This window comes from Fusarium sambucinum, chromosome I (assembly GCF_050947815.1).
Source record: "Fusarium sambucinum isolate potato_lamoka chromosome I, whole genome shotgun sequence".
Taxonomy (NCBI): Eukaryota; Fungi; Ascomycota; class Sordariomycetes; order Hypocreales; family Nectriaceae; genus Fusarium; species Fusarium sambucinum.
The window spans coordinates 11,347,734-11,368,782 of record NC_139294.1 but is presented as its reverse complement, the minus strand read 5'-3'; the positions used below and the strand labels follow the sequence as shown (position 1 = coordinate 11,368,782).

Genomic DNA, 21,049 nt, shown 5'->3' with positions numbered 1-21,049 from the left:
TTAAAGGAAACTATTAATTTTAATTATTTTATAAGTATAATATATAAGCTTATAAATACTATTTTAATATAATATTTAAGTATTTAATTTATTTATTAATCTTAAGGTAATATATAGTTAATAATAATAAGCTAATTAATAGTTATTAAATAAGCTTTTACTAGAATTTTATTATAAACTAAGGTTTTTAATTTAATATTATAGTCTATAAAAGCTTATATAGCTTTTATATTTCCTTTAAGTAATAATAGGCTATATTTTTAATATTATAAATTCCTTTATAGATAATAATATATTTTATTTTAATTAATTAATAAGCTATAATTAAAATAATATTATTTCTTTTACTAGGTAATAAATATATAATAAAGTCTATTAATATATATTATTAGGCTTTTTTAAAAATAAGTAAAGGTTTTAATATACTTTATTTTACTTCTTAAGCTAGGTTAGCTCTTTAATATATATAGTAATTCTTAACTTATTATTTAATATAAGCTAGTATTCTAGGCTAATAGTAATCTTAAGAGAATAAATTATAAATATAAATATAACCTAGGTATTCTATTATAAGGTATTTATAATAAGCCTTTAATAAAGTAATTTTAAAAGGATTATAATTTAAAATATAAATATAATCTTAATATAATAATTATTTCTAAATAATCTTATATTCTATAAATATAATCTTTAGGTATTATAATATATTAATCTTTAAGGCTTATAGTATTAACTATAGATTATTATTAATTTAATATTTTTTATTTAATAAGTAATTAATCTCTTTTAATAGCTTTATAAAAAGTAATAATTCCTTAAGTATTAATATAACCTAGCTTTATTATAATAAATAATAAATATAAGCTTTTTAAACTTATAATAATAAAAGTTATTAATTGTTTTTCTTTAGTATTACTTAGCTTTAATATATTAAGTACTTATTTCTCTCTTTAAAGAGATCTTTTAACCTTTTAATTAAGGTATTAAATTTAACTCTTTATTTCCTAGGTTAATATATAATTTAAAAGTTAAATTAAAATAAGAATTTAAACTATTAGGCTTATTATTAGTTAAATAGCTTTATTATTATAAAGTACTTTAAGTTCTTATAATTTATAATTACTTTTATTAGTAAAAATATTCCCTTTAATTTAAGTCTTTATTCTTTAAAGTAATAAATAATAACTATAAATTCCTTATTATAAATCTTATAATTATATTTAATAAATATATATTTCTTAGAGAAAAAAGCTATTAAGTATAGTTTTCTCTTATTATTATATTATAATAGTATATTAGTAGATATATAGTTAAAGGTATTAGTTTTAAAGATTATATCTATAATAAACTAGACTTAAGTAGCTACTTATAAGTATTAATAAATAGTATTATTTAGCTTAAAAAGGATAAGGGATTTCTAGATAATTACCTCTCTTTCCTTTTTATATAGAAATAAAATAAGCTACTTAAGTTTCTTATTAGACTAGGGTATAGGTATAGCTTAAGCCTATAATATACCTCCCTTTTATACCCTTTAATATTACCTTAAGTAAGGAATTTTTTAAATTTAATCTAGGTAAAGTCTAAGTAAAGTTTTAATTAGATTTTCTTTAATATCTTAGTATTAAGAATTATTTTCTAGAATTACTTAGTAAAACTCTAGGATAAGTCCTAGTAAATATTATCTTATATTTTTAAATTTTTATTATATTATTTTCTATAGATATTATTAAGTTTATATATTTTAATTATTATTTAAGAGATATTTTTATTTATATTTTATTATATATTTTAATTAGCCTTATTATTTTTCTATTTATTTTTATTAAAGTTCTTAAATAATTCCTTATTACTTTTCTTTATATTTATTATTTTACTTTATTAAATTCTTTTATATCCTTATTTATATATTCTCTATACTTATAAATATCTAGCTATTATCTATTTTATTTTCTTATTATAATTAGCTTTATATCTCTTTATATATTTATCTTATATTACCTTTTTCCTTTTTATTATTTTATTATATTTATATTTATACCTATTAATATTTATATTATATTAATATAAACCTTTATTAATTTATCTTAGATTTTACTATTACTATAGCTATTACTATTAGTCTTTTTAATAATCTCTTTATTCCCTTTAATAATAAAAAGGATAGCCTTATTAAGTATTATACTATTAGTATATATATTATTAATAAAGATAATAATAATAAAGAGTTTTAAGTCTTTATAGCCTTTATTATATTCTATATTTAATATATTATTAAATTATATAAATCTAAAATCTTTAAATCTTATTTATTAAATAATAGCTATACTTATAAGTAATACTTAAAGGTAAAAGGGATATATTCCTAGGAAAACTTATTTTATACTTTTAATTCTACTTTATAAGCCTAATTATATTATTTATAATCCTTTACTAAGAATAATATATATATTATTATTTTTAATATAAAAAAAAATACCTTTAAATTACTAAGGAATTTTATTATTATATTAACTAATTTAAGGATTTATATATTATTACTTATATTAGTTAGACCTTTATTTAATTTATTTACTTTCTTTTAATACCTATTAAACCCCTAGGTTTAACTTCATTTTATTTATCTTTAGCTTTTAAATTATTATCTTATTACTCTTTAACTTTAATTTAATTATTTCTCTTATCTATAGTAATACTATTACTTTTTAATAATAAACTTAGGCTAACTTTTAGGCTTTAGCTTAAATAGGCTATATATTTATTTATAAGTAATATAATTAAAATACTTAAATTATTTTTACTTTTACTATTAATACTATTACCTTTATTAAAGTTATTTATACTTTTTATAAATCTTATTATTAGTCTTATTCTTATTATTATTAATATAATAAACCTATTAAATTAAAAAAGTCTAATTATTTTTACTTTTTTTATAGTAATAACTAGTTTTTAATTAATAGTATTTATTATTATATCCTTTAAAGTAGCTTAAGTTTAGCTATTACTATATTAATTAAGTCTATATTATACTTAGATTATACCTAGGTTATTTTATTTTTAATTTTATATAGTTTATTTTTAATCTTTATTATTTATATTATTATTATAGCTAATATATTACTATAATCCTTTATTATTTTAAGTAATATCCTAGCCTATTTAAGGCTATTTAAATATAATATATTCTTATATTTTACTTTATATTTATTTAATACTTATATATTTAATATATTCTCTAATAGCTATTATTATAATTTAATATAGCCTTTTTATTTAATTAATATATTATAGTATTATCTTTATTCTAATATATTCTTAGCTATTAAAATAGCCTTAACCTTATATTTTATTTAAAGTTTTAATTCCTTTTCTTAAAAGACTAGCTATAATAGTAATTTTATATTTACTTATACTTATAAAAATAAAATATCTAAGGCTATTTATTCTATTAGGTTAATATAAAAGTTTAAATAAATCCCTAGTAAAATATTAAGGTAAATATTAAATTTATTTAAGACTTTAATTATATTATATTTAACTATTATTTAATTAAGTTTCTTATTTAATTAATTTATTTTAATATTATATAGGTTAAATTAAACTTAATCTTTAACTTAGAATCCTTTAACTAGATATTAATATTAATTATAAGAGTCTTATATTTATTATTAATAATATATAATAATAGCCTATATTATTATTAACCCTTTATAAAGTTAAATAATAAAAGAGATAGCTTATCCTTTAGGGTTTATAGCTAATAATTAGAGTTATTTAGCCTATTATATAATATTAAAATTAAATCTATATAGTAATCTATTTAAGCTATAGCTTATTATTATAAATAATCTATTATTTAAGGCTTATTATATTACTAAGAGGTATTTTAGCTAATTAAACTATTTAAAGGATATTATTATATATAAAATAGCTTAAATTTCTTAATTAACTTATTTAATTCTATTATTAATTTAAGGGTAATAAGAAATAAATAAGAGCTACTTTATTCTTATTAATTAATAAAATTCTCTTTAAAACTTATTTAATTAATCTAATTCTTTATTAATTATAATTTATTTTAAAAAGCTATAAAACCTTTACTAATAGTATTTAAACTATATAGTATAAGCTTTTATTAAAATACTTAATAGTGCCTTTAGCTAAATATACTTTAATAGTTTATTTATTATAATTATATAGAATATTAAATTAGCCTCTATTTAGCCTAATAATCTTATTATAAAGTTAATTAAAATTTATATAAAGTATTTATTAATAATAGGTAATAGATATAATAGGCTTTATTATCTCTATTTACTTTTATATACCTTAATATAATAATAATTCTTATAAAATTACTTAATAGCTTATAATATACTATCTTAATAGTAATTATAAGTAATTATCTTAAAAGTTATATTTTTTCCTAGGTATTTTATAATAAAGCTATTATAAATATTATAAATAATTACTATTATAAATAGCTTATATAAAGATAGTTATATTTATCCTTAATATAAGAATACTTCTTATAGGTTAATAAAGCAGTTTTAAATCTAGTTAACTATTTCTATAATCTTTAAAAACTTCTATTCTTTATTCTTAATAGCTTATAGTTAGGCCTTATATATATATAATATTATTACTCTTTAATTCTATAGAGATTATAAGTATATATTAATAAAGATTATAAATCCTTATAATAGCTTTACCTAAGTAATATTAATACTATCTCTATTTATAATTAATTTATTCTATATAAATATTTCTTTTTTATTAATTCCTAGTAGATTAATTATAATTACTAAGATATTAATTAATTATAAGACTTAGCCTCTATATAATACTATATTTAAGTAATTTTAATCTTATTAAAAAAGTATATTAAGTCTAAAAGCTAGTTTCCCTAGTTAATATTAAAAGTAAAAGTTAAATTAAAATAGTAAATTAGCTTAATATATTTACTATTTTAAGATTTTATAAGCTTTTATAAAATACTTAAAGTTTTTATAATTTATATAAATTATAAAAAGATAATAAAATCTATAAAGCTTTATAAATTAAGCTATTAAATATAAGATAATAGCTAATAGTTTTTTATTATAAATTATATAATTATATTATATTAAATTAAATATTACTAAGTAATAGGCTATTAAATATAAAATTCCTTAGCTATTCTTCTAGGATAAGTATTTACTTAAGGCTATATTAAAATAATTTACTTTTATAATTATATTTATATTTAGCCTTTATTATATTATAATAAAGCCTATAATAAATATTTCCTTAAGCTATTAGAATATATCTTAAGTAATTATTATTTATTTAAACTTTATATTCTTTTTTATTAAATAATTTAATAGTATTATAATAATAATAAAATTATTAATAAAATTATAATAAGAATTAATAAATACTAGGAAACTTTATAATCCTTATAAGTATATTAAAGGCTTTTAATCTTAAATAGTAATAACCTTTTTTAAGTTAAATTTAATTTTAACTCTTACTTAAATAATATATCCTAGGTATTTAATTATATTTATTATAAAGTTATATTTCTATAAATTTAAATTAAGCCTTACCTATTATAAGTATTTTAATATCTTATAAACTTTCTATATATAGTCTTTTTATAACCCTTTATTATAAATAAGGATATTATTAAGATATATTATAATAAAAATACCTAGGAATATACTTAAGGTATTATTAATATATCTCTAGAATATAACTAAGGTATTTACTAGATTAAATAGAATTATTAGCTATTTAAAAAGCCTAAAGTATATTTAAAATATTATAAAGTATTCTTAGCCTAAGGTAATTTATATTTTATAGAATATTATATAAATATTTAGCTTTATAAGCTATTTTATTTCTAATAATAATTATAATATTTCCTTAATAAGGGGTAAAGGGTATTAGTCTTATTATATAACCTTATTAAATACTCTATAGTCTATATAGAATTATTATCTTTTCCCTAGTTTTTTTATTAATAGAATAAATATTATAGCTAATAATAAACTAGCCTTAATTTATCCTTTATCTATAAGGTCTATAATTTATTTATAAAATTTAAATAAATAGTCTTTTAATATATTATATAATATTCTTTATAATAAGTCTAAAGGCTTTTTATTTAATTTAGGCTTAAGTTAAATATAATAATCTTATATACCTTAAGATAATAATAAGGTAAATGCCTTCTTAAGATTAAATAAGTCCTTATAATCTAATAATTCTAGGGATAATTAAATTTAATCTTTCTTTAAATAAAGCCTTAGTATATATTCTATAAGTATTATAAAATAAAGAATTTTAATTATTTTATTAAGGCTAATAGTAATAAAGGTTTCTAGTTATTATATACCTTTTATTTATTATTTTATAAGTATTATAAAGATAGACTTTATAATAAGTATAATTAATTTTAATATTATTTTTATTTTAATACTTTAAATTACTATATTATTTATAATATTAATTATAATTTTATACTTTTTAATATAAATTATAATATTATAATATATTAATTATAAGAGTCTTAATAATATCTTTTAAAATAGATTTAAAATAATATAAAAAGCTATAAAGAATTACTAGCTATTTAAGTTTATTATAATTTATATAATATATATAATTTATAGTATTATTATTTATATTAAATAACCTTATAATTATATTTTTATAGCTATTTTAACTTTATAAGGGTATATAAATCTAGTTAAATTTAATTTAAAGTATTATATTAATTATTTATTTATAGCTTTATAATAATTATAGCTATTATTAACTTATATATTAATAAATAAATATAAATTTAAGAAAGTAAAGATTATAAGTAGAAAACTATTTATAATTATATTTATCTCTTAAAATTAAGTTTTTATCCTAGTTTAATATATATTTATTAAGCTATTATAATTAACTATTAATCTTTATATAAGATTATACTTAAGGGTCTTTAATTTCCCTAGTTATCCTTTAACTAAGTATTATTATTATTTTAATCCTTAGCTTAAAGCACTTAGATTTATATTTAATTAACTAGTTATTATATTAAGTATAAATAATATTAAGCTATTATATAGCCCTAGGAATTATAATAAAAGTATAATCTTAATATATATTATTATTAAAGTATTTCTATTAAGATTTATTAAGCTTTAGGCCTAATATCTATATTATATTTAATATAAAGGTTTTATTTATTATAGATAGCCCTAGTAAAGGCTAAATTAACTCTTAATATAATAGTATTATTATTTCTATTAACCCTAAGTTAAAATAGTATTTAAGTTAAAGTATAATAATTAAAAAACTTCTTTTTAAGCTTATATAATTCTAGCTTAATAGTAATAGCTTAATATTAAGATATTATTTTATTATAATTATTATAAGGAATACTTTAATTAATTAAGTAATTATATAATTATTTATTTAAGGTATAATATAATTTTATAAGCTTAATATTATTATTTTAACTTAGTCCTTTTATTATTATAAGCTTTTAATTAAAATAAATATAAAACTTAATAAACTTTTTATTAAGGCCTTATTAAATATATTTAAATTTAATTTATATAATTTCTTATTAATATTAATTATTATATATATATTTTTAAGTAATTAAAAAACTTCTAGGGATTATAATATTAAAAAAGTCTATCCTTAAAGAAGGCTATTACCTTTTATTATACTTTTTCCTTTAAGTTAAAAAAAATATAAAACTATTAATCCTTATATTCTCTAATTTTATAAGCTAAAGTATTAATTATATACTTAATTATTATTCTTTATATAAGCTATATATTTTTATCTCTATTAAAGGTATAAATTATAAGTAATTACTTTTATTAATAGGTCTTATTAATTTAAAGTATTATTAAAATTATTAGGTTTATATATTAAGGTATTAATATTAATAGGTATAATAATAAAAAGGCTTTAAAGTATACTTTTAAGTTATTTATATTATTATAAAAGGCTTTTTATTAATTTTATATTAATTTAGCTATAAAGGCTTAAATATTATTAAATAGCTTTTTATATTTAAGTTTAACTTAATTAAGTATTATATTTAATATTACCTCTAGTTATTATTCTTTCTTTATATTAAAGTCTAGGGGTATTTTAATTAAAGGATTTTCTTAGTTTTAAACTAGAAAAAGCTAAATAATTATAATAGACTAGACTTAAGTAGCTATTTATAAGTATTAATAGATAGTATTATTTAATTTAAAGAGGAAAAGGGATTTCTAGATAATTACCTCTCCTTTTTCCTTATATAGAGATAAGATAAGCTATTTAAATTCCTTATTAAACTAGTATATAAGTATAGCCTAAGCCTATAATAATATCCTTTATTTAATTAAAAAGGTATAAAATTAATATTAATATAAAAGCTTCTTTTAAGTCTTAAAAAGCCTTTTTATAAGTTTTATCCTAAATAAATAATATATCTTTCTTTATTAAGTAATTTAATAAGTTTATTAGCTTAAAGAAATTATAAATAAATCTCCTATAGAAATTTATAAATCCTATAAAAGCTTATATATTAATTAAATAAATTAAGGTTTACTAATTCTTAATAGTTTTAATTTTAATAGGATTTATTTAAATACTATTTTATTTAATAATAAGGCCTAAGAACTTAATCTTTATAATTATAAATTTATATTTTATTAGGTTTATAAATAGCCTAGTAGTTTTTAGCTTCTTAAGTATTTTCTTTAGCTATTTAATATACTTTTCTTAGGTTTAGCTATAGATTAAAATATTATTTAAATATATAATATAAAATATATTTAAATATTCCCTTAGTATATTATTAATATACTGCTAAAAGATTATAAGGGCTTTTATTAGGCTAAAGAGTATAACTAGTAACTTATATAGTTTAAATTAAATATAAAATACTATTAAGTATTCCTAGCTTTCCTTAATATATAAATTATTAAAGGCTAATATAATATTAATATAAAAGAAGTATTTTATATTAAATAGGTTATTTAAAGATTCTTTAATTAAGGGTAATAAATAATAGTCTTTAATTATAATATTAATTAAGGCTTAATAGTTTATATAAAAGTATAAATTATTATTAGATTTCTTAATAAATAGTATTAAAGAGGCTATAGGTAATAAGCTTAAGTAAATAAATCCTTTATATAAATTCTTATTTAGCTATTCTTATAGAGCTATTAATTTATTCTAGGATATTTTATATAAAGGTTTAAATAGTAATTTTCCTCCTAGGGTTAATTTAATATAATAGTTATTAAATTAATATAATAGTAGTTTCTTTGCCTCTTTAAGTAAGAATATATCTTAAAACTCTTAGAGTTCTTTTAATAATATAAATACTTTTAGCTTTAGCTTAAGTAAATAGTTTAATTACTTTAAAGTAATAATAAAAATGCAATAATAATCCTTTTAGCTATATATTAAGGCAATTTATAAGGAAATTAAAAAGATATTTTTTTCTTTTAAGGCTAGTAAAATACTTCTTTTTATTTAATATATAAACTTCTTTAAAATAATCTATAAAGCCTTAATCCTTATAGGCTTAATTAAAATATTATAGAATTTCTAGTAATATAAGCTATTAAAAATAAATATATAGGCTATAAAGCCTATTTATAAGTTATATTATTTTAGCTAAAATATTCTTAAGATAATAAGATAGCTAATTAACTAGGTTATATAGAAAATTATACTCTTCTATTTATAGTTAATAATATAAAGCCTTATATAAATATAGTAAATAACCTTTTTACTTTTAATAAATTAGCTATTAAATACTTTAATCTTAAAGGTTTTCTTTAAGGGTTTAAGCTTTAAATTCTAGGACTTAGCCTAGCTCTTATTAATAAACCTTTTCCCTTTTACTTTACTATTAGCTATAATATAAAATAAGATTAACTTCTTTCTAGCTATATAAAGACTAATAAGTAATATTATTAGGTTTAAATATTAATTATTTTTATTCTTAATTAGGATTTTATAAATAGAGGTAATAAATAGTTTAATTTTTAATATAGTAATTATAGGGATAAAAGCTTAATATTAACTTAAAATAAGCTTATTTTATTTTCCTAGTATTCTTAAGAATATTTAAATTACTAAAAGTTAATATAGCTAAAAGTAAATAAATATATAAATAAGTATTAGCTAATATAGCTAAGACTCTATATAATAATAGCTTAATAAAACTTAATAAAATAATTATTAGGCTTAAGATAGTTATAAAGATAATAGTTAATTAAGCTATAGTAAAAATACTAATTATTCTTTTACTATTAATAAAGGCAGTTATTATAATATTAGTTATTTAAGTTTATAAAGTCTTTAGCTAATTAATAGTTTTTAAAGAGGCTATTTTCCTTATAAGGTAATAAAGACTTTTTTTAAGGTATTTAAAAATATTCTTTTTATAATATATTTATCTTTTATATTATAGGCTATAGATTAATTATAAAATAGTATTATTAATTTTCTAGTTTTTATAGAAAAGTAACTAGGTTATAATATTAATAGCTAGATAATAGATTATATATTAGTATTTTATATAGCTTCTAAGAGATAATTTACTTTAATAAGGTAAAAAAGGCCTTTTTTAATATTTCTCTTTTTAATATAAAGTATTAAAATTTAATAAAAAAAGTATTAAAATTCTTATAAATCTAATAAAAGTAAAATAATTTAATATAAATATTATTAATATAGTTTAAGTCTTTAAAAGTATATTTTAATAGATTAATAATATCTTAATAGTCTAGAAGTTAATATTCTTTAGCTTAAATATATAGTAAAACTTAAGTATAAGTATATTCTTTAAAATAGCTAGTTATATAAAATATTTAAATAAAGTATATTAAGAATTAATTATAGTTAATTTTTAATTTTAAATATATTTAAAAGATAAAGTAATATAAGTTAATTTAATTACCTTTAAACTTATTAGAATTAAATAATTATTTAATAAGACTAATTAATTTAATAAATTAAGAAAAAAGTAAAGAAGTTATTCTTATAGAAATTACTATATAAAGCTTAATAAAAGTATTAATTTTAAAGGGTTTATAAATATTAAATATAATAAATTAAATAATATTAAAGGTATAATATTTAATAAAGTAAGCCTTAAAGATATTATTATTTTTTCTTTTTAAGGCTTTTTTATATTATTATTTAATATACTTAAGCTAGGCTTAAATAAAATTATATTTAATAGTAATTTATTATAAAGATTATTTAAATACTTAATATTTATTCTTTATATTCTAGGCCTTATTTTCTAGCTAAAATATATAATTTTAAATATTTTTAATATAAATATATATATTTTAAAAGTATTTAAATTAATTATCTAAGTATTTTAAAGTATAATTATAAAATTATTTAATATTATTTAATAAAAAAAGTAAAAATAAATAAATAGATATTATATTTAATATTTAATAGATAAAAGCTATATAATATTATAAGTTAAGTCTAGTAATATAAGTTAATAAGAAATACTTTAAGTATAATAAATTCTATAGCTATAAATAAGCACTATAAGTAAGTTAAGCTTTATTAATAAGATATAGCTTAAAGAGCTATATTTAGGATTTAATTAATAGTCTAGTTAAAGTTATAGTAATAATACTATTACTATATAATTAAATCCACTTCTAGCTATAGGGTAATTAGGTCTAGTCTTAGGCTATAACAGTTAATATATATATTAATTTTCTACCTATAGTTTAACATATCCCTTACCATGTCCCAGTGTCTATATAATATCCGTAAGAGATACAGGGGCAATTCAATCCATACCCGTGGTTGTTTTAAAAATTTAAAAAAATAAGCAGCAGTCTAGACTCCTCTGATCCTCCCATATGCAGGGATTCAATAGGTCTTCAGTACAATCAACTCCACTGAGGCTCGGGCGGAAAAGTGAAACGGAGATTAAGTCACAGGGGTCTTTAATCCTATGAGATTCAGCGCCTTACAAGGCATTCTCTGTGGATCTAAAATCGCCTCTTGTATTAATGAGAAGGTATTCAACGGTCAATTAAGTTGAATTGGAACTTGTCGAGAATGATGAACTTGATCGAGTTATTCTCTACTATTTATAATGCTGTCTTGGTTAATCAATGACTAACTTTGTATCACTATCTCAATAACAAGTCAAGTATCCTCTATCTAGACTAGTGTTGTAGATCAGTTGCCAAGATATGTGAAATCTTCCACATGGAACGCCAAGGAAATCGGATGCACTGCCTCTTTTATTTAATCCTGAACATGACCAGAAGAAATTAACGCAATCCCACAAATTATGCAACGAGCAATTCTATTGGACTTGTCTATTCTTCCATATTGCGCATACGTATCCGGACGGAGATACTATCTTCTTGGAGTATTACGTCCTTCCTTTGTATATATAGTTATGGAGTGATCAAGGAACGAAAGTTCCGAGCTCTATTTTACTTACTACTAATTCCAGCCAAAGCTCATTTTTTTCAAACCTCTAATTTTACCCAAGGCTTAATTTGCAAATATATCCAGCCTTCGAGTCTAGCTTCTTGGTTCGTACCGGAGTGCTACCTATATCTTCATCAGTCAGACGCACAGCACTGGCTGCATGCCTTTCAAGCCTCAACCTTTATACAATTTCTGTATTCGCAAATTATGCGTTTCCAATCCGTCTCTCTGGCCGCTGCCCTATTTAGCGAAGTAATCGCTATTCCCTGTTCTGCTATTGGATGGGCAACTGGCAGAGACGGTTCAGGACAAGTCGGGCGCGATCCATTTGAACAAAATGCCGAATGGGATGTTGTCGACGCCAGACAATGCTGGGTTCGCTTCCAAACTCATAGAGAAGGCCAGAACCCAATCGATGTCAGGATCACAAAGACAAATTTCGAAGCAACTTCCAGCCAAGTTCGCCATACCATCAACAACTACTTTGGCAGCACGGGCAACATTATGCTCTGGTTGCCCATGCGGACGAAAAGCTTGCAATATGTACGTACTATAACTATAAATTCATTTATGTATGTTTATTGGGATTCTAACATATACAGGCCAACATTCTAAGTGAGAACTTGGGCGAAGACTTTGAGCCTGTCGCTGGCCAAAGCTCAATCGTGAAATCTCGTACCATAGTATCAATCAGTAAGTCAGACCTGCCATGTCCATATGAATCTACTAATTATCCGCAAGTTCTACCTTCAGGTAGAGAAAAGCTCGAGGAGGTGAGTGCAAGCCCTCCCGAGCAGGAGGAATCAAACGAAAATGTCGTCAACACGGAAAGAACAGGAATCACTGGTCTCAGGGGTCAGATAGCCACTGAGGACTGGGCTTACACCACAGCAACCGAACTCCAGTTGGTTATGTTCGGCATCGTCTATGAACAACAGCGCGCTTACGTTCAGAGGAGGGCAGCCAACATGCGAGGGTTTGGCTGGTTGACTGCCGAAAAGGCAAATGGCGACTGCGTTGTCCTCGACTTTCGAAATTTTGATGACTACGTTCTTCGCACCAGGCCAGCTGCAGATATTGTTTAACTTTGTATACTTTATATTTATATTTGTATATATTTTCTATTAGACTTAGTACAAGGATTGATGTTAAACAAGCCACTAAATGAATTTCTTTGAGGTTTATAACAGGATGCTTATACTGTTCCTAGCCAGTAACTTGCTGAGACTAGCCCGTGCTGCAAGTTAGCAGAACCAGTGATTTTAGTAGGTAGCAGAAACATTAGCCTCCTAAGTCTTAAGGAATAAAAATAAGCTTCTAGCGGTTAACTTTTATAATACTATAATATTACTCTCAGTGGTTATCTTATTAGCATAGTGGCCTTAGGCTCTTACTTTTCTTATAGGTAACCTGCCTACTAGCTTAGCTACTACTACCTATATATCTAGATATATATATTAAAAACTAAGGCTTATATATATTTAGATATATATAAAGGCTATATTAGCTTATTTTACTTTTATATATATCCCTTTCTTATAATATATATTTAATTAATCTTATTTAATATATTAATATTATTAATTTAATTTAATTTATTATTATTTTAATAGTAATAGCTTTAATTAATTTAATTTCTAATTATTGAAGTATTCTTTATTTACTTAATATAAATATTATTAATATAATTATATAGAAATTTAATAACTTTCTTAATAATACTTTTTTACTTAAAGGTATTTATAATAATTAAAATAAAGTATATAAAGCTATTAATATATAGGCTTTAATAAGAGGCTATACTTTCTTAATTAAAAGGTCTTAAAAAACCTTAAGTAATATAAATAAAGTTATTTTTAATTATAATTATAGTTATAGGAAAAATAAGGTTATTTTTAATAATAAAAAGAAAAGGGAAATTATAATATATTAAATTAAATATAAATTCTTAATCTTTATAAAGGCAGATAAGAATAAAGTTAAGTAAAAAGTATATTATTACTTTAACTTTAACTTTAAAATATATAATTATCTTATAAGTAGTAAAAAAGGTATTACTTACTTATAGTATTATAAACTCTTAAATAAGTATAAATATAAAATTATAAAGCTTATAAAGGCAAAAGCTTTAATATATATTATATATAACTATTTTATATAAGATTTAAAGGGTTAAATAAAGGCTATTAATATAGATATTTATAATTATATCTTTAATATTAAGTATATTTTCCTTAAAGGTTAAAATTATATTAAAACCCTTATAAATTACTTATTTAATAATAATTATTAATATTAAATTAATATTAATAAGGATTAATATATAAGATTTATATTATTTTTATATTTAATATTAATTAATTATATTAAGTCTTATTTATAAGTTATAATACTTAATTATATATATAAAACTAATAAATATAATATACCTTTTCTTAATATTATTAATATTAATAGTATTAAATATACTTTTTATATTGCCTTTAGCTTTATTAATTATAAGGAAAAGAGCAATTTTATTTAAGTCTTTTTAAACCTTTATTAGCTATATAATATAAATAGAATTAACCCTTTAAATATTATAATAATAAATAAATACCTTGCTTATATTAATACTATTACTTATATTAGCTATTTCCTTAAGGCTAATATATATATATGCATTTAATATATTAAATATATTATTTTTACTTTTTATAAGCCTAGCTTTAAGAGAGATCTTAATAATAATAAAGGGATAAGTAATTAGAATAATTTCTTTAGTTTTTAAAATAAGGTTATATATACTTTAATAAATAATATATACTATAAGTATTTTAAAAAGCTTATTAATTAATATTTAAAGTTAAATCTAAGAGAAGTTAATTAACCTCTTTAAGGCATTTAATATTATTAAATAAGTTATTAAGTATTAATATATTATACTAAAGTACTTCTAAAAATATTAATTATTAATAGATTTAAGTTATTAAATTATCTTTAAGGAATATTTATATAATTAAGTTTATAGTTAAATATTATATAAAGCTTTAAAGGAAATTAATTATTAATAAGGGAGAATATCTTTAAACTTTTCTCCTTATATAAAGGTATTTACTTAATCTCTTAGACTTTTATATATATATTATATATTAAAATTAATATAATAAAAAAAGCCTTTTATTCTTAATAACTTTAATTAATATTAATATTTATATTATATTAAAAAGCTTTTTATTATTATTAAGCTATATTATATATATAATTACTATATAGCTTTAAGTTAATTACTAGTATTAAGTATATAGTATAAGCTATTATTATTTAAAATAATTAAGAGTTTATTTTTAAAGCTTAAAAAAAAGCCTTAAATCTATTTTACTTATAGTATTAAAAGCTATATAAGGAATTTATATTAATATATTAAATATTATAATATTAAGTTCTAGGGAAATAATAAATTACTTTATTAAAAAGCCTTTATTAAAAAGGAAATACTTTACCCTTTAGCTCTTTTACCTCCTTTAAAAATAAAAAAAAGTATAATAATATATACCTCTTTATACCTTTTATTGCCTAATTTATACTATTTATAATAAGAGTTATATAAGGTATTTATTAAGTATTTATAATATAAGAAAGCTTAATATAATATTTAATTAAAAGGGTTAATTTTTATAAATTAAGAATATTATAAAGTAACTAGGCTTTTACTATAATATAATATATCTCTATATATATAATATAAGGGGAATATATAAATAGGGGGTTTTATAAAGTCTTTTAATATAAATAGACTATATAATTAGATAATTAAAGAGATAAATAGCTAGATTAATTAAGACTATTACTTTAATAGTAAAGCTAAAGCTATTAAAAAGTAGCTTTAAGATATATATAGTTTTTTATATATTAATTATTAAAGTAGCCTTCTTATTATATTATTAAGGATAGCCTAAAGAGAGGATTTAATAATAAAGTAATTAATATATAAAGGTTAAAATACTTATATTTAATAGCAAATTTATTTATTATTAAGTTAATTGCTATATATATTTAAAATTAGCTTAAAAAGGTAAATTAATAAGTATATAAATTAATACTTAATTAATTTAATTAATTTACTTATTTAAAGCTATAATAATATATTACTTTTTATAGTAATTTTATAATTATAAATCCTCTTAATTAAAATAAAGCTACTTTATAAGTAATTATATAACTATAACTACTTTATAATTATTTCTTTTATATATATTATATTAATATAATTTATATATTATTAAATAAAGAAATAAAAATATAAATAAATAATATATAAATAGCCTTAGTTTAATAGCTATTTTTAATTTTTTTTTAATATTATTAATACTTTAAGGAATTATAATTATTTACTATATTCAGCCTATTTAATTTACTTTATAGAGCTATATAAGTTATATATAGATTAATAGTAATAAAGTATAATAATATTAAAATAATTATAATAAATACCTTAATTTAATGCCTTTTTAATTAATTACTTTAATTTATTGCCTTCCCTGCTAAACCTAGTTAATTTACCCTTAAGGATTTACTTAAGTAATATATATACTATTCTATTATACTATTTTAATTACTAGAGTATATATTATTATTCCTATAGCTAATATAAGCTAAGCTAATTTAAGAATAAGATTACTATTAGCTTAATATATTATATTATATCTTATAAGATTTTATATAATAAAGAAAAGTATAATATCTAGGATTAATTAAGTTTAATATTAATTTATAATATTATTAAGCTAATTAATATATTAAGTACTTTAAACTTAATAACTATAAGGTATAATAGTTTATATAGTTAACTAGCCTTTTAAATAGTAATATATAATTATAGCAGTATAAATCTAATTAATTAAAAGTAAAAATAGCTATATTAGCTAATTAAAATAGTATTAATTTACTTATTATTAAGGGCTAAAGAAATTAAAAGTAAATAATATAATAAATCTATTTTTTTAACCTTATATAAAAGCTTTAAGAGCTAAGTAAAAAAAGCTAGCTTTTTCTCTTATAAAATTATTAAATTTAAATATATTATTATTAATTATAAAAGGCTAAAGTATAAATTAATTATTTTAATTAAAAAGATATTAATAACTATAAGTAATAATATTATCTTTAAAAATCTAAAAGTTAATTTTATTATTTAAGTTATTATTATTAGCTATTATTAAATATTACTTTTTATAATAACTTAATATTAAACTAAAATAGTCTAATAGCCTTATAAAGTAAAATATATATATATAAAGCTATATTATAATTTAGCTATATATTAATATAAATTAACCTATTTAATAGTATTATAACTTAATAAATAGTATTATAATACTAAGGATATAATTAAATTAGTAAATAATAAGACTTTAATAAGTCTATAAATAATAAAGTATAATATTAAATAACTTTAATATAATTCTATATATTAATAAAGCTTTAAATAGCTTTAAAGGAAGTTAAATACTTAAATTAGAAAGGGGATATATATATAACCTTAAAGGTAATTATATCGTTATATGCATATCCGGATATGCATAAGCCCCGGTTTTTAATATGCACATCCGGATATGCAGGTATTAGAACCCCTGCTAGCTTCCTCATATAATCACAACATCATAATACACATCAGAGCCCAAATAATCACAGCAGATTATCCAAACAGTGACAGGCAATTTTCAGATGCCTTCCGAGGCAGAATTCTTTGAACTATTGTCTTGTACGTATATCGAGAAAGGCAATTTTCTCTGATGGGACTAACCTCTTCTATTCAGCCACCTAGCCACTGTCGGATTCTACACGCATTTTGTCTTCTACGACTCGCCGTCCTTTGTCCAGTCTAGCTTGCCTAGATAATACGTGTAGAGATGGCTGATCCTAACCAGCCCCTTGAAGTCGAGGTCTGTGACGCATGCTCAAAACGACGGCCCAAGTTACAAAGCTGACAATCCATAGCCTACGACTGTCGGCGGCCCCCTGACCTTCCTCCATCTCCCTGGCGAAATTCGAAATGCGATTTACGATATCATTCTACTTCAACCCGAGCCTATCCTTCCTTGGTTTCCTGGACCTGTCTCTGGTCTCGCATCATTCAATCTACAATCAGACCCAACAGGACTCTTTCGCGTCAACAAAACAGTCCACCGCGAAGCCACACTGGTATTTTACGGCCAGAATCGCTTCCACTCTGAATTCTACGAGGATGAACTAGCCTCGTTCTTTCAGCTTATTGGTACCCGAAACGCGAGCTCCATCAGACACATCATCATCCACTTCCCAGACTTCTCACCACTACCACCTAGCCTACGACCTGGCATTGTTACTATTGGAGTGGAAAGCGCTCGCATCCTCGGACACATTCTGAGCAGCTGTGCTAGCTTGAGCACGCTTGAAACGAACTTAGAAAGCACAAAAACAGTGCTTCATGATCTTGAGAATCTAGACAATCAAGACGTTGCCGTTGAGGCGCTGAATCTTGTCGACAATCACTTTCGAGCTCTTCCTTCTCTGCCAGAGATCGTTCTTCAGGTACACGAAGATGAACCTAGTGACTTTCTCAGGAGGACAATCGAGAGTTATGGATGGACGCTAAGCAAACAACCTAATCCGGAAAAGAAGTGCGGGTGCGGGTGCGAGACTTAGTGATGCTGACTCTGATGAGTACGGGTATGGCTATGACGGTTACGTTTGTATTTATCTTTAGGTTGTGCCTAGATTCCTCATTTTCTTCAGGGTTTTTAACAAACTTTAATCTGTCTACGCAGATCAAATTTTAACAATATTCAAATCTAAGCTTCTCAATAACAAGGTCTCTTCCACGGCGTGACTCTTACGGCATGAACTCTATGATAGAGGTTATAGAGGAATCTTCTGTCACGCTGAAGACGGCAGCAACTTCTTCCTCTTGCAACCTCAGTCGAAAGTCAAAGACACATGCCTGAGTAGTGTAGTTTCACAGAGCATAGAGTAGGCACTGAATTGAAGTTTATCATTAAACATGTGTTGCACCTTGCTACTAATCGCTTGATATTCTATCCTGTACTCCTAAAGTCTATGCCGCGGCATTTTCTCTTACATCGCTCAAGTCTTAAAGTTCAATAAACCCCTCCCCTCCAAGCGTTTCGTCTCAAGTTGCATTGACTGTGATCTGAAGAATAGCCACGTAAGATATTCCAATAGTTGGGTATAATCCGGAACGATGCATCCTCAATTACTAGCCCGATTCAAGAAGCCTATGTCGACAGCGACAGTCTTTGCAACGTAAAAGATAAGACGGGTTCCCCTCCGGACCCACCTTCTCAAAGTAGCAACCAAAGTTTTCATCGCAATAGCGACATTCACTCGTGTCTCTTAGCAAGTCTATAGACTTGTCCATTTGCTCGATGACAGATTGTTTCCTTTGTTATTCCTCGCTGAGAAGTCTCTGGTATGTTCGGACATTCTGTTCAGCCTGGTACAAGCGGCTGTAGAGTAACTGCATCTTTTCGCCACAGGCACGAAAGATTTCCACAACGACGTCATGTTCGAGCTCTATGTCTTGAAACGCTTTCAATTTGGAGAGTTGGTGAACGCGCGGTATAACGGCCGAGGCGATCATTGAGCGGAGTTCGGGATCTCTATTTGTAGTTGAAATTTCTTGGAGAATCGGGGGGAACAACACGGCGTGTTGATTACGCTCCAGGATATTCCGAAACCTTGAGGCTGCAAGTTGAACCAAGTTCGGAATATTGTAATAGTCGGCAATTGCATTTACGCGTAGATGAGAGGCCATTTCGTCCGCAATTTCCTTATAATCTAGTTCTGGGATAGGGAAAGAAGACTGTGAGGCGTGATCTGTGTCGTCGTGATTTGTGTCGTCGCCATGTCCGTCGTCGCCATGTCTGTCATCGTTTTGTTCGTTGTCGGAACTGGTGTGTCCGCTTTCAGAGTAAATTTGATAATATTCTGTGTAGAGATACTGTATCATGTGTTGAACGGTACTGATATCAAACTCGTTCACGATGAGAGTTTTTGATGTTGTTTCCTAAGAAATGGATTAGCAAAGGTCAATAGCGACGATAGATATTTATCGCTCTGATCTGCACGATACGTCTGTAATAAAATCACATCCGTTTATGGCTAAAAGAGGCGATAAGTAGGCCCTTATCCCTTGAGAAGTTCACAATAATTTCTGCAAGTTTAACCGTCGTACCTTTTCACAAAATGAAGGTATCGTGCCGATCAGGGCGATACCATAGAGATGTACCTACCTGAAAGCCACCCGTGACAGTAGCCTTTATGACGGAGGGTTGTGGGCAAACAATCACCTGATGGAGCTTAAATTCATGGTCCTTGCAAACCAATGTAAAATCGCTGTATTCCCCAGACTGGGCTAAAGAAGCCAAAAAGGGCTGGGGCGCCATTTTGACGAATGCCCAGGTATTCCACACAAAGGTTGTTGATTCAGCTAAATAAGTTGTTACGGAGGGACTCAGCGGTGTAACGTGCACAATAAAGTCATGACTAAGCTAGAGGCTGAACATACGGTGCCATAATTGGTCAA

At 21.8% G+C, this 21,049-nt stretch overlaps 3 protein-coding genes across 3 annotated transcripts; 2 read left to right on the top strand and 1 right to left on the bottom strand.

The window, feature by feature from the left end:
* Positions 1-12,690: 12,690 nt before the first annotated feature.
* On the top strand, positions 12,691-13,568 carry FSST1_006401 (uncharacterized protein; the record flags this gene model as incomplete). Its single annotated transcript, XM_083232765.1, has 3 exons — positions 12,691-13,026; positions 13,086-13,176; positions 13,225-13,568. 3 exons carry the CDS (start codon positions 12,691-12,693, stop codon positions 13,566-13,568), a joined length of 771 nt encoding a protein of 256 aa, XP_083089831.1.
* A 4,806-nt stretch (positions 13,569-18,374) lies between these two features.
* Positions 18,375-19,149, top strand: FSST1_006400 (uncharacterized protein; the record flags this gene model as incomplete). Its single annotated transcript, XM_083232764.1, has 2 exons — positions 18,375-18,407; positions 18,463-19,149. 2 exons carry the CDS (start codon positions 18,375-18,377, stop codon positions 19,147-19,149), a joined length of 720 nt encoding a protein of 239 aa, XP_083089830.1.
* A 760-nt stretch (positions 19,150-19,909) lies between these two features.
* Positions 19,910-20,909, bottom strand: FSST1_006399 (BTB/POZ domain-containing protein; the record flags this gene model as incomplete). Its single annotated transcript, XM_083232763.1, has 2 exons — positions 19,910-20,530; positions 20,757-20,909. 2 exons carry the CDS (start codon positions 20,907-20,909, stop codon positions 19,910-19,912), a joined length of 774 nt encoding a protein of 257 aa, XP_083089829.1.
* Between the last annotated feature and the right edge of the window lie 140 nt (positions 20,910-21,049).